The sequence below is a fragment of the Eurosta solidaginis genome, chromosome 5, assembly GCF_040869045.1.
Source record: "Eurosta solidaginis isolate ZX-2024a chromosome 5, ASM4086904v1, whole genome shotgun sequence".
Taxonomy (NCBI): Eukaryota; Metazoa; Arthropoda; class Insecta; order Diptera; family Tephritidae; genus Eurosta; species Eurosta solidaginis.
This window is the reverse complement of record NC_090323.1, coordinates 267035991-267051297: the sequence shown is the minus strand read 5'-3', so window position 1 is coordinate 267051297 and position 15307 is coordinate 267035991. Positions and strand designations below refer to the sequence as shown.

Here is a 15307-nt window from a genome sequence, read left to right as displayed (position 1 = left end):
CAAATTTCACAAGGATTGGTAAATTTTTGTTCGACGTATGGCCTTAAAAGTATTCTAGACGAATTAAATGAAAAGGGGCGGAGCAACGCCCATTTTGAAATGTTCTTTTATTTTTGTATTCTGTTGCACCATATCATTACTGGAGTTGAATGTTCACATAATTTTTTTTATATACTGTAAAGATATTAAATTTTTTATTAAAATTTGACTTAAAAAAAGTTTTTTTTAAAAGTGGGCGTGTTCGTCATCCGATTTTGATAATTTTTATTTAGCACACATATATTAATAGGAGTAACGTGCTTGCCAAATTTCATCATGATATCTTCAACGACTGCGAAATTACAGCTTGCAAGACTTTTAAAAGTGGGCGGTGCCACGCCCATTGTCCAAAATTTCACAAATTTAATATTTTGCGTCATAATCTCAACTCACCTACCAAGTTCCATCGCTTTATCCGTCTTTGGTAATGAATTATCGCACTTGTTTGGTTTTTCGAAATTTTCGATATCGAAAAAGTGGGCGTGGTTATAGTCCGATATCGTTCATTTTAAATAGCGATCTGAGATGAGTACCCAGGTACCTACATACCAAATTTCATCAAGATACCTCAAAATTTACTCAAGTCATCGTGTTAACGGGCAGTCGGACGGACGGACGGACGCAAATGGCTCAATCAAATTTTTTTTCGATACTGATGATTTTGATATATGGAAGTCTATATCTATCTCGATTCCTTTATACCTGTACAACCAACCGTTATCCAATCAAAGTTAATATACTCTGTGAGCTCTGCTCAACTTAGTATAAAAATTGCATATCCTTCTGTAATCAGAACCTAGCAGCAAATAAACGCGGACTCTACATTATTAGTGTACCTTGACTAAAATATTGATATTGATTGCTGGCAATTTTTTTGTATACACATAAGAGTACACGCGGAAATCGGTGAAGGAAAAAATTTAAACCCCTTGCTCTTTTATTTAGTTACCACTGTAGTTAATCTGGGATACTTATATCATCGATGCTTCCTTAACTAACTGAACCTTCCGATAGTCAGTTATGCGCTTTGCAGTTATTCCTAATGTCGAAGCTCTCAATACATAGTGCAGATGCTACCAAATCCCGAATATTCACAATACCAAAACAAAACCGTTTAAAACGCAATCAATGTACTTACATACATATATAAGTATACATATATAAGTAAAATAATATTTCAATCTAAAAATCAGAAAAAATAAGTACCAAATCAATAAATTTAAGTAACCCTCCCATCTTTTAGAAGCATTTGTTCCCTAGTTACTACACATTTTGATATTATATACCATGAGCGGTCCCGAATTCTGCACGATCGCCGAGATTTGCATCCCAAACCTAAACATATTCATTAAACATTTTGATGCTTTGTTTGGCTAAACGAATATGGTAAACATTAGTGGAAAATTTTATGAATGAGGGATTTTACTTTAAATTCGGTTTAACTAGCTTTATTCGTACAATCAATTGATACAGCAGCACACGTTTACATAAATATTTGAAAGCACATTTCCATGTGTTTGCGTATGTGTTTACACATACGCACATACGTGTAGATACCCTGCTGGAATTCTTACATCCACCTTTGCTTAATCATCACGATCATTAATTAGCGCTGATAGCCGAGATGGTGGTGGTTGCATCGAAAGATACGCCAGTCATCATTGCTTCGAGATAACTGCAGGAAATTGGGAGCAGCAAGGGAGACCAAATTCTCCTACACCTGTATCCCCCATTTCAATGGAGGTCTCTCTCTATTACCTCCTGGGCCGGAGCGTCTTCATACATTTGCACAACTTGACTGAGCCAACAAATTTTATTTTACTTTTATTCGTTGTTCTTTGTTCAAAGTAGCACTTTATGGTAAAAGTGGATATTCGCTGGAACTTACGGCTCGTTCTTTAGGCAACTTTTATTATGCTTATGGCTGACATCATCCGCATCGGCGGATACATCTTCAGTGAGCAAACCTTCCAGGTTTCTGAGTGCTATTTCTGCGATGCACAGAGGCTACCAAAAAAGCCCGATTCGATATTACGACCTCACAAAGTCAGGGCACTGTGACTGTACCTGCCGTCACTCTTGAAGGAATCAATTTGGTTTCTTGTTTCAAATGATCCTATTTCGACAAGGGGCGATGTAGATAAAACACAACCCATTGAAGGAATTTAAATCGTGGAGGCAAGAGAGCCGTCACTCGATACTTTGGCAACAACAAAGTAACCAATTAATGCCGAATGTTTTCTCAAGGAAGTTTTGCCATTTCACCACAATTTTTGTAGATCTGCCACATTTTTGGTAAACTTCACTCGATGTAATGGCGTGTCACTATATATAGGGAGTTCTCTACAAAGTGCCAATATTCACGTCTTTCCTAACTTTCATCGCTCAATGAAGACAAAATATAAATGCTATTCGCACTACCACCTCATCCCATTTCAGAGATCAACAACTAGTCATAATTTCAGTTTTGTCGAGTTTCTGGGATCATAAATAAATTATTTTTAGGTTTATTTTTTTGTTTTTGTTTATGTAGTGATGAAATTCGAGCATTTCTACATTCTTTTAAAATTTCATATGAATTTCTAACATGAGAAATGGGACTGACACTGCTGTCTTCCATTTCTGGTAGAAGGGATTTTATTGAAGTAACCTCCTTTTTCCAGGATGACTCAATCTTAAGGGTTTTGCGAAGAAATTATGAGACTAGATTTGGTACTGATATAACAGTATTGACTGAAAGAAATGAGTCTCAAAATACTCAGTCAGTACCTCGTCGTACTGTTTCTCATATTTTCAGTAATATTTTGCAGGCATGCTTAACGAACGAAACGATATCATTTCGTTACGATAATCAACGCTAATAAACGAAACGAAGTCACTTCGTTTCGTTTATTAACGTTAAGATCGTCAAATTAACGTTAATTTGTCGTTCTTAACGTTAATAAACGAAACGAAATGACTTCGTTTCGTTTATTAACGTTGATTATCGTAACGAAATGATATCGTTTCGTTCGTTAAGCATGCCTGATATTTTGGAACAAATTTTAGTACATTTTAGCTTCACAAGGTGGTAACCAAATATATACTGAGCGGCAAAATCTAATCCAAGCAAAGGTATACTCTTCAAAACTAAAATAATGCAACTTAGGACCCAAATCGAAAACGGGAAGAAGATATATACAGGCTATTGTTCTTCGTTTTTCGTGAAATCTATACACAATTTCTAATGCGAGAAGACTATTGCTCGGCTTCATAAATTAAAGGTATAAAGTCTTCGGCACAGCCGAAGACAGTTCCGTACTTACTTGTTTTTATTGATAAGTTATTGCCTTTATTTTATCACAGTAGCTGGTAATTAATTAGACAATGACGAAGTAAACATATATACATACATATATGCAAATTGAAATTTGACACTCATTGAAATACTAGGTATTGAATAATACAAATTTGGAATTGTTGGGTGCAAAAAGTCATAATTGGCTTTTAATTAAACCGCATGGTTTTCTATTAAAGAATGACTAATTTTTATTCTAATAATATGAATAGTGAGATATTTTGGAACAAATTACATAATATACATATGTAAACCACAAAAAAAAAAATATATGAAAATGAAAACGAAATACACCAAAACTGCATTCAGACAAAATATTTCTCTACGATAAAATAAATATTTCTCAACTGGAATAAGTTTCTCAAGTTTAGAATAAAATTGAAGAGCTCCAAACAAAAACGCGATAAGTGTTCTCAAAACTAGGAGTATTCTTAAGACCTACCTACATAATCAATACATTTAATTTAGAATAAGAGACATGTCATGACAAGGCTTAGATTGCCTTACAAATATTGCAAAGCACATACCCTTTCGTATATGAAAGCATTGGGGATTTTTGTATCTAATGCGAGGTGCGCATTTTTAATATTTCTCTATATACATAGGCCCTTTACCCTTAATCGATCACTTTTAGGCCTACAAATTTTAAGTTACCTGTATAAAATTGTCAATGCATTTCTTTCCTTTGTTTTAAGAATTGTGGTGTACTTGTTAGAAAATTTATGTCATTACTTGTTTAAACCAAAATGCATGACCATTTTTTGCGACTCAAATTAGAGCTCACTGTTTGATTTTGTTTGGAAATTCATGAATGCAACCTAGGTATGTTGTTATTTAAGTGTCAAATATTCTTGAGAACCCTGTAGGAAATTTTGTAAGACTCAAATCTTTTAATTGCGATTTATTAGTCGACCGTATCTCGCAGAAAAAAGATAGACATTAACGTGAGTCAGCTGCATCGATGTGCTCTGAACATGAGCTATCTGACATTAATAATCAAAAAAACGTAATCTTTTCTTTCGATGTTGTTGTTGTTTTGACCTGTAACCCTGCTCATATGGCAGCTTAAATTAAAAAACTGTCATCCAAATCAAAATTGGTGCAATTTCCTCCGAGGAGATTTGGGACCAGCTTATCTTCCAATTTGCGTCGTGCTCCTTTTTAATTTCTCTTACAAAATTTTCTCTGAAAGAAAACTTCTTTTATAATTGAAAAAAAAAAAACGCAGAATTCTGAAACTGTTGACATCTTTTCTATTGAAATGAATAAACAAATTTGTTCTTCTAACAACAAACTTGGTTGAAGTAATCATAATTCGATCAATTCTACCGAATGTTTTTTTTGTCATTTTAATACTTCTTCGTGCGGAGCGATATGGTTAATTGTTTCAGCTTTGTTAGACAGCCAGATTGTCATGCAAGTATTTGTTTTGTTGCCAGATCATTTAAAATATATTTAATATATTTTTATGTTCCGTTATTTTGCATAAAAATCTTCTTTTCTTTGAAAAATGGTAATCGGTAAAAAATTGAGAGTTCAATTGGGTTTTTTAATGAACCAGACCAGGAACAAAATCACAAAAACTTTCACAATTGTTTAATTTGACAAAAACTCTTCGTTTTAATTTGTAAAGTTGAGCTTGCTGTTGATACCGCAAAGTATTTCCCTAAGACAAGCTCAGGGAGGCTTTGCAAATGTAAACTTCCCCGACACGAGGAAGTGCAAGAGCTACCTCAAAGGTCCATTTTTAACTATATTCAGCTCCCCCACACCAAATCTGGGTACATTTTGGTTGAGCTGCAGGATGTCTCTACACATCCATCCCAACGAAAGGACCCGAGCAAACTGAATGTTTATTCAAGAACAAGAAAACCGATTTGTATAATATACTAGTGTCAGCTCTTTCGATGTATGGTAGTCTAAGAAAAAATTTTGGTTACCGTATGGACTAATTCAGTATATCGCACACTAACTACAAAAGAGTCACAACTTGAAAAAATGTAAATGTTCAGGAGAGAAGAAAAACGGTTTATGTGAAAACGTCTGTAATGTTATACTGAAATCCAGTTTTACAAAGAAGTATACCTTCATTTAAAATGAATTGACGAAATTTTGTTGTAATTATTTGTTTATGGACAAAATATATAGCAATTTTGAATTATGACTATTTCTAAGAAAACTTACTACTCGTACATTCACAATTATTTAATCAAAAAAGACATATTTCACAATGTCTAATGCAACTTTACTCACTATTTACGTATAAAAAGACACAATTTTAATTAATACACAACAAAGTTAAAAGTTTTTTGCAACAAGATAGTCAGAATTTAAAATAATACACTTTATGCCTAAAAAAAAACTGTTCACTTTTTCTTAAGCACATTGACACAACTAAAAATATTACTCTTTAGTTGATAGAGCGCAAGCGATGCAAACAACACCAAAACTGGCATAACAGTAATTTTTCAGTTAAGGAAGAAAATAATGACAACGAAATTTAAGGGGCAGTTAGAGATGTGTACTGTGAATTGGTTTATAGAAAAGACCGATTTTGAAAAATTTTAAGTTGTGACTCTTTTGTAGTTAGTGTGCGATATGTGAGCTCTTGGTTGACAAACCAGTAACAATTTTTGTTGCCTAATTTAAACAGGACCGAAGGTCAAGGTATTATAGTAAATATTTCCCGTGCCTTTTATACCGAGGGTGTCAGGTACGAATCTCTGTGCAAGTGACGTCAATAATGAAAACGTTTCAGCAGCAGTAATAAACGGACGTATCACTAAAATCTTGACAGAAAAATTTCTTGTTTCGTTCGGAGTTCACCTTAAAATTAAAAATTTGAATTTTTAGTCGCCAACAGAATTCTAAATCAGGAACGAGAGTTGGGCACTAGATTTGCAACCTGCTACGAAAAAACACTTTCCAATAAAAAATAAAATCTGGATGCATTTCTGGGAAAATCAATTTTAAAGCTTTTCATACAAGTTGTCATTTTTTCCTATAGGGTCGAGCGATAGGTGACAAATACATACAATGCCTTTGCACATAAAACTCCCGATGAAATTAGTGGAGTATGTAATAGTGCACGAACAAAAAACATGAGAACTACTACTATTACAAACATACAGACAAAGTCGAAAAAACAAATGAACTAAGAATGAATTTCAATTCGAATTAGGAAGGACGGCATCATAAATAAAATTGACTGTCAATGTGACTAACCGACTCAACGTACCGACCGGCATAAGCGGAAGCACACATTCTAACGGCGCGACCGACATAACATACAGACAACGGAGCCGCTAGCCGAAGTGCCAAGTAGTAATTCGTGGAGGAGACGATGGCGGTGATGATGGTGGTGGTGGTTTCGTTAATGTTATATCGATGACGAGGCAAGGGAAGCAAAGTATGAACTATTGAAAGCGCATACAAACGTGTATGAGAGGGGAAGCCGAAGCGAGACTAAACAAAACGACAGAACGTTGAACTGACTAACAAATCAACAAAACGGAACTCTAGCGGCATTGCTGGTGCATGTCTGTGTTGGTTAACTCACCGTATTTGTCGGTGGTGGCGCTCCAGTCTATATGCTTGCTGGCTCTGGACTCCGGTTGTTTGCTGTGTTCGTTGGTTTACTGGCTAGCCGGGTTGCGTACGTTCATCGAAATGGCAATGTTGGCATTCTTGCTTTGAGTGTCAAATAGTGCGGTTGTCTCTTTTCATTACTCGCTTGATTACAACGAACTAAAGCAACAGTTTCAAAACAATTCTCACTATCATTAATTACAATTATTATTGAATTTGAAACGAAATAAACATTTCGCATAAACTCGCAATTGCAAACGAGTTAATGCATTTAGGTTTAAATGCAATTGCAAAGGTCGCAATAATTATTAGTCAATATTCTAAATTTTCGTAATCTCAATATACTGAAAAGCATCTTTAAACTTAGTACTTAATTCCTAAAAGAAGATACATACATAATTACGTGCATATTCCATGAATATGCACATTTTGTGATTTATTTAAAAAAAAGTATACTTAAACGCATTTCATTTTGGAAATCTTATTGTAACTAAAAAAGACTGCTTCTATTTGTTTAACGATTGCTTAGCGCTCATATTCGTTGTCATATAAACGTATACACACTACATATACATATATAACGTACATAGTAAAGTTCGGAAAGTTCTGGAAGAGTTTGAGTTGCATTGGCGAACGTTAAGACGGCGCGTTTTCGAAAATCGCCTATGTACTTAAATAGCAACGTAAAAACGAAGCTCAGCAATACAACAAAGGCTAGTGAAAAACTACAGCGAAGTATACGATTAAGTACCGCTAAGCGGAAGTAGTCAATAAGAGGAAAAGGAAAAGGCGAAGTTCAATATATAATTAACGAAAATCCGGAAAGGAGCTGAGAACACGTGATCATGAGTTTCCACAAAAGTGATTCACGCACGCCGTTAGCGCCTGTGGCATATCTTGTAAGTAAATAATAAGAGAAATTATGAAATCAATATACCTTTCAGCACTTGTTAAGAATGGTTCCAACTGGTGTAGCGCTAATAAATAGCCGGTTTGATGCAATCTGTAGCGCTTTTTGCATATCATTTTGCTGTCTGTCGTGGGCTTGCACGAGTACAATGGGTCGGGGTGAAGTGTTTGCGCGGTACTTTGCGTTCGAGTGCATAAAATTAAATTTTTATTGTTTTCAAGTTTACACAGAATGTCATTTAATGAGCGAATGCATGCATGAAAATTAAGAAGAAAAAATAAAAGCGAATAGAGAAATTTTATTTTCGAAAGCGTGTGTAACATTGTAGTGATCAGCAGAGAGTGAGAGCAAAATGTATGAAATTAAGAATTGCACAGTTTTCAATTTGCATATTTCTTCTCGAATTGATTGTAAATAGAAATCAAGTTGACTAGTGCCAAATTCACACAGAATTTTAATGGAAACACAATTTTAGTTAATGAAATGATCAATTTTTCCGATTGACACAGCGCAAGTTGCTTCATTATCATTTTTTTTCTTTGATAATCCATATTATCTTTTGATGCAAATGCTGCAAAAACATATTTTGAATTTTATGTTGGTGTTCTTCCATTTTTCTTAAATTACTGAAAATAATTTATTTTTGGGTATCATATTTACACCGACCATAAAAACCCACTAGTTTTTGACTCCATTAACATTCAATGAAGCCGTAATGAAATAATTAAGAATTTGTATGGAAGATTTAGTTCAATAAGATCTTTAATGTAGAGAGCTTGACTAATTACTTCATTAACGCTCTATGTGAAATTGGTACAATAAAAACTTTGCAACATACTGTTAGACTTCCAGTATAGGTACTAATAACGTTTGTTTAGCATAAATCAAATATTCAATTGCAGACTCGTAATTACAATTTTCGGTTGGAAATAAAACTCACAAAGGTTCACATTCACCGCAAGGCGGAGTATTCTTTAATAGATCTAAAACGAGCATAAAATTAAAAAAAAAAAAAAACAAATCTAAATATATCAAAACTATATTTGTATGCAAGTAAGCAAAGCAGAATCTACTTCTCAAATCGTTTCTGATGTAGGTAGTATCGGAACGCTGGTTTATCAATTGGCGATATTACTTTGATTTGCATTGGTTCAGTTTATCGCTGCATTTGATATTACTTCCGTTCGGATATCATCAGGCTGACGATCTGTGATATGAATAGATATGAGTAAACAAGCGTCCAAGGAGCATTAACAGTGATATATATATGTATATATATAAATATATATCTCTATACATATAAATAATTATCAATCTATAAAAACGTATGTGTTTATAATTAGCCAGGCCCAATAATTGGCAAGGTTTGATTGCATGCAGTTTGTAATAAAAATAGCTAAAATATGTATGTACGTTTACGTTGCCCGTGCTGTTATATAGCGTACGAATAAAGTACGAATGATAGTACAAACAATATACAAGCACACATTCTTACATATGATAAAAAGCCAACCCTAGTGCACTACACTATTTCGGCTACAAACATTCACAAATTAACATAAAAACCTAATTACATACATAACTATATATGTATGTATGCATAATACAAAGCCTCAAGCATCATCAAACCTAGAGAATCAATTGTTATGCGCCCAACCACCTACTTAGGGCAATCCATCACCATCAGCCACAACTGCATGTGACTGCATATATGTATGGGTGTATGTATGCAGTTATGTATAATTTTTATCACGGGTTGAAGCATGGACAGACGTCTATATTAATACTGATTAATAACGCACTTAATTTGACTCAAACTCAACCCCGAAAGATGTAGCAGATTTATCGTAACACCATATTAATGGAGAAAGAAATAGTTTTAAAATTGTTATGTTGAAAAATTATTATGAATCACTCTGCGCTTTACAATAAAGGAGAATTTGCCATATGAAACTTCGTAGCTGTTCAGTGTTTGAAGTTGAAAAGCGAATATACGTGACATTCTTTAGCAACTTTACTTGAAATTTACTTCTGCCAAATTTACTTGCCATCCTATCCGCCAACAGTTTCTGTCACAACTAAATTTCCTATTGTCTTATTGCCATAAACCTTATAAAACGACCACGCGTACTTAGTTCTTATACTGACAGGTAACTCTCGAGTTAATTTCAAATTATTTCGCTAATAAATATATGTACATAGATCAACGCTGCCATCTGTCTAGGCTATTTTGTGCATTAGGAAGTCATGCACCCACCCACCCAAGATTGTATTGTGGTAATGATTAAAACCACCTTAATGTAAATGTCAATAAACTTTGTGACCAAACACGCGATCTTAAGCTGCACCCAATAGAGACCCACTTTTGGCGCATGTGATTAAAACACATGGTTACTGTGGGTAAATATTGAATAAACCTGAAACCCTAAATGATTTAGAGTAAACTAGTTAAGAAAAAAATTTAAGTATAGGAAATTGAAAAATGTATGGAATCCATAATGCAGGTACATATTTGAAATAAGAATGATTAATTACACTATGTAGCAATTATCAATTTATGAAAAACTCCAAGAGGTTTTAATAATAACAATATCTGGGTTACCTTGACCCAGAGTCTACTACATTTGGATGGAAGAGAGTTACTTGCTTGACAAAAAAGTTGTCTGATCTGCAATGCGATACATATATTCCGATGCGTTTTGATGCGCGCTATCTGAATTCGCTACTAATCGGACTTGGACTATGCCAGATTGCCAAACCTTTTTGAAAATGTTACGTTATATTGCGATTCATTATATTAAGTTATTAAGATAGCATTTTTTAAAATAATGAATTTTTAATCTCGTAATACATATATACCAACGTGTATTCAATATGTAAAGGCCGCCTTGACTCAATACAGACATTATAATTCAACGATTCATAGAACAAAAGACGTTCGAGATCATTCATTCAGCATTATATTCAATTTCAATTGAGAGGCCTGTTATACCTTAAGTTTGTTCGTTCACGCAAAAAGCTAGATTGTGTAATAAATTTCGTCAGAATTCTTATGTTATTTGCAGCAATAAATCCATTGGCCTTGAAGACAGTTATCTAAAAAGTTATTCAAAGTCAAATATTCAGATCTGCCACATAAGATGCAGGAGCTTGAGCGAATTGACTGACGACTAGGGCTGAGATGTTGGCATGAAGTCTTTATGCCCATAGTTCTAATAAAAAGGGCTGCCGTCTCAATATTTTTATAATAAAATCATTAAAAAAAGTGGGTACAAAGGAAACCTGGACCTTTCGTTTTGTTGATTTTCCGACTGGCTGGATGTTTACATAACGCACACGTATGCACACATATGTACATAGACGTACACCTATTCTGACAATGCTCGTGTATCTACGAACTGTAAATACCAGACCAACGATAAAAACAAATAAGAATAAAAAATGACTCTGAAGATGGAACAAACCCGAAAAAGATTATTGTTATTATTAGGCATCAATGCACCGGGATCCTTATTTAGGTCCATTTTGTCTTACCCTTCAGCCTATTACTGTGTCTGGAAGTTTTAAATGTACATGTTTAGGTACCAATTCAAGTTTTTTTTCCATATAACGAAGGGATTAAGATGCACGCCACATAGATGGGAGAGTCTCCTCATTGCCAGACCATTCGCAAAGAATGTGAACCGGCCTTTCTTCCTCTAGTTCACGACAGTAACCCATATGTTTATCGCATAGATTTAACTTACTTTCGTAGACTAGACGAATCCGGGTTGTCTCTAAAGAATTGATGACACTTGGAAAAAAACTGAACATTTTCATGTTTTCACTGAAGCACAAATACGTGAGCATAACGTGAGCTAAACCTTTAGTAGTTAAGATATAGAAAACGGCATTTGAAACTGATAGGACCTTGCCTGTAAGCTCATCAACAAAATAATTGCTTTGTTATAAAGTATATTTTCATAATACCGCACTTTAAAAAAAACTTTGCGGGCATTTCCGAGATTTGCCTTGGCTGGCATTTTTTATAACTTAAGGTGATTGAGCTGAGCGATATGTAGATATATTGAATAAACAAATATTTTGAAAACAAAACAACACATTTTCTTAGAAGTCATACATTACGCCTATAATATCAAAGTTATGAAAAAACAAGTAATGAAGGCTAAGTTCGGGTGTAACCGAACATTACATACTCAGCGTGAGCTTCAACTGTACATTTTATTTCGGATAAATTACTTTGCTACATAACACGTGGCACCGCCCGTAAAAAAAAAATGTCTCCCCATTTCCTCTTACTATAAAACTTGATAGGTGAAATATCATTCATTCAAAACTATTTTTTGCTAAGTTATATCTTATTATTCTAGTCTACGACACTTTGAAACTTGTTTCATATCCATTTTTAATAGAAATATTTCCTACTGATTGATTTTATCACAAGTGGGCGGTACCACGCCCATTTTAAATTTTTTTTCAAATTTTTATCAAGAGTCAATATCAAGTCCACTTGTCAAATTTCAACATTCTAGGTGTATTATTTACTAAATAATCAGGTTTTTTGTGTTTTCCAAAATGTTATATATATAAAAAGTGGGCTTGGTTATAATCCGATTTCGCTCATTTTCAATACCAATCTATTCTGGGTCCAGATACCAAATTTGGTGAAGATATCTCAATATTTACTCAAGTTATGGTGTTAACGGACGGACGGACGGACATGGCTCAATCAAATTTTTTTTTTTCGATACTGATTATTTTGATATATGGAAGTCTATATCTATCTCGATTCCTTTATACCTGTACAACGAACCGCTATCCAATCAAAGTTAATATACTCTGTGTGCAAAGCACCCTGAGTATAAAAATAAGTACCTGAATAGCGCCTCTTACTCATAAATAAAAACGCGTGCAAAATTTCAAAAACGGCCGAAGTAATATTTTCGCAAAACTTTCCATTATTAATATTTCATATTTTTTTGTATTGTTTATTTCATTTGATTTTTATTATTTTAGCGAGTTTGTTATTTAGGCGCATTCTCACGTTACAGCGACGTGTAGATATGTATGTTAGAAATATCATATCGGAGCACCACCGCATATTTCTTATCCGACCGACCTACTGTATATTACCGTACAATACGCTGGTATGGGTGTAGGTGTGTTTGTTTATGCCTTTTTTTGTGCCACAGTAATTTTTCTTCTTGCTTGAAAAAGCAGTGGAAATTTCCACTGTGCACACTCTGCATTCAGTCTGTTGGTTCGTCGCACCACAATACCAGTTTCACATGCGGTAGCTCTATTTCTTTGTCTCTTTTTGGAACGATAAGTACCTACAATTGCAAGAAAGAGATATAGTATGTTATAGATGTACAGGAGTAGTGAAGAGTATGCGTATACATATGTATGTATGTATATATATATATATATACATGAGGCATGCTGCATTCGTCATCGCAAGCTATAAAGATTATACATACTCTCTGGGTATAAACATTCTTCAATGCTATATCTCGTAACTTTATATACCGACCGACTCGGTAAAACCTACAATTCGAAACGTTTGCGCTGCCTGCCATCTATTGCCAGCAAGAGTCTTTCGCGCTTGTGCTACTCTTTTATGTTGTTGTTAGTGTACGCTTTTTTTTTAATTCTTTTGTTGGTCTCATTATTTCAGGCTACCTACCTCTCACAATGTCAGCAATTTTGAACTGCCAGAGTGTAAACGTAAAACAAATACGAAGAATTGTAATTTGATTGTTTGCTTGGTTGGTTGATTTGATGTTTAGTTTGAAAGTCGCTGAGTCTAACGTTTCGTTTGCTTTTAAGTCGTTTAGTCAGTCAGCGAGTCAGTTTGTTGATTGACTTGTATGTTTGCTGTTTCGTTATTGAGTTAACTGCCTGTTTGGTCGATTTTAGCGTGCACATTACAAAGCCGCATAGTTGGTTTGTTTGTTCATTCACTCACTTCGTAATTTTTTTGCATTTTTCCTTTGTTTAATTTTTTTGTTAAGTTTTTGTTTTAATATCATTTACTCTTATTTTTTTGCCCGCTTGTGTGTGTTTATATATATATTTTCTCTTGCTAATCGGAAAGAATTGCACGATTTAGTTGAAATTACTTCGTTATTTTTAAGTTATTTCCCCTTGCCGACTTTCTATCATTTGTAGGAGTGTATGGAAATTTCTTCGCACACCTTTTGATTCAGTAAGTAAAAGTAGGTGTTTCACTAATTTACAAGTATGATTATGTAATTTCATTTAAAAATGGCATAATGGATATTTAATGTTTTCTACAATTCTTGAACTGTTTATATGTATATGTGAATAATAAAAGGATTTCAAATAACAGGACAAAATATGTACTACATATATATATATATATATATATATATGAACAACTTTCTTATGATTGATACTAACAAGAATTTTAGGCCACGTTTACACATGTCTTGATTTACAATAAATCCTCAATAGATAATCTTCCCGTTCACATATGTTGCATTCTTAGGAACTAGATTATTTTCTGTCAAATTTTCAATTTTTTTTTTTGTGCTTACAGTTAGAAATTACACTCAAAAGGTAGAACTTTTTCTATGAAAAAAAAAAAAATTTAATTTGTTCATATTTACTGATTATCGAAAACTTATAATCGGAAATCTAGTTATATAATTAACGGCGTTAAGTACGAAAATGAATATTATCTCTTTATATGTAAACTAGGTCTTAAGTTCATTTTAATCAACTTTTGACTTCAAATCTATATTATACTGCATTTATATTTGCGCGATTTTGCCTAAATCTTATTTTCGGATCAATTAAGTAATCAATTAACTAATTTAGTTTCGACAAATTTCGGAGATAACGAGGAACATATTTTGTTTTTACTTTTTGCATGTTTTCGCCTTATTATTCTGGACGGCAGTATAATTTAGTTGTTCCATGCTAGTGGGGTAGACAAAATTATTAAAGTGAAGTGAGATCGAACTCTAGTTCTATATGAAAAACTTTCCATTAGCTATACAAAATCACTTGTAGTTGCTAAATTTGCCATAATCCTCATTTCAAAATCCAAAGTGGTATTTAAAATTAATCTAGATTTTGTTTTACCCAGTCCCTTCCTTGATTGGGAGTCCTTTTAAAGCTTTTGATTTTATCAATATTTGAAACGCCATGTATACTTTTATGTTGCTGTTTATGAAGTGTAAAACATTCCGTTAGCTAACGGCATATCTACATATATAGTAAATTAGGTGCTTATCGTCAAATTTTATTGTAGCTTAACGAATATTTATTTTTTTTTCATCAGCTTGAAATATGCAAATTTGGCACACTGTTTGCTCATGTACCTACCAAGGTTAATGTAAACACTGTGCATGGGCGGTGTTTGTATCGAATGGACGAAATGCATTTTAGCCAACTCAGATTTCTCC

The 15307-nt window shown here is 33.7% G+C and overlaps 1 protein-coding gene and 1 long non-coding RNA gene across 4 annotated transcripts in view; one reads left to right on the top strand and one right to left on the bottom strand.

Moving 5' to 3' along the window:
• The window catches only part of LOC137253429 (proton-coupled amino acid transporter-like protein CG1139), a 135542-nt gene that overhangs the window by 65301 nt on the left and 54934 nt on the right, over nucleotides 1-15307 (top strand). Inside the window, exon 1 of one of the 3 annotated variants that reach the window (XM_067790338.1) lies at nucleotides 7059-7863. The exons of the other annotated variants lie outside the window; for them this stretch is intronic. Coding sequence (XP_067646439.1) covers nucleotides 7810-7863 — 54 coding nt within the window. The 5' untranslated portion in view covers nucleotides 7059-7809. Of the gene's footprint in view, nucleotides 1-7058; nucleotides 7864-15307 lie in introns of those variants that run through there. 3 annotated transcript variants of the gene reach the window in all.
• Nucleotides 12810-13794, bottom strand: LOC137253430 (uncharacterized). Its single transcript, XR_010953796.1, has 2 exons — nucleotides 13561-13794; nucleotides 12810-13207 (listed from the first exon to the last, which is right to left on the bottom strand). It is a non-coding gene; the product is annotated as an uncharacterized lncRNA (long non-coding RNA).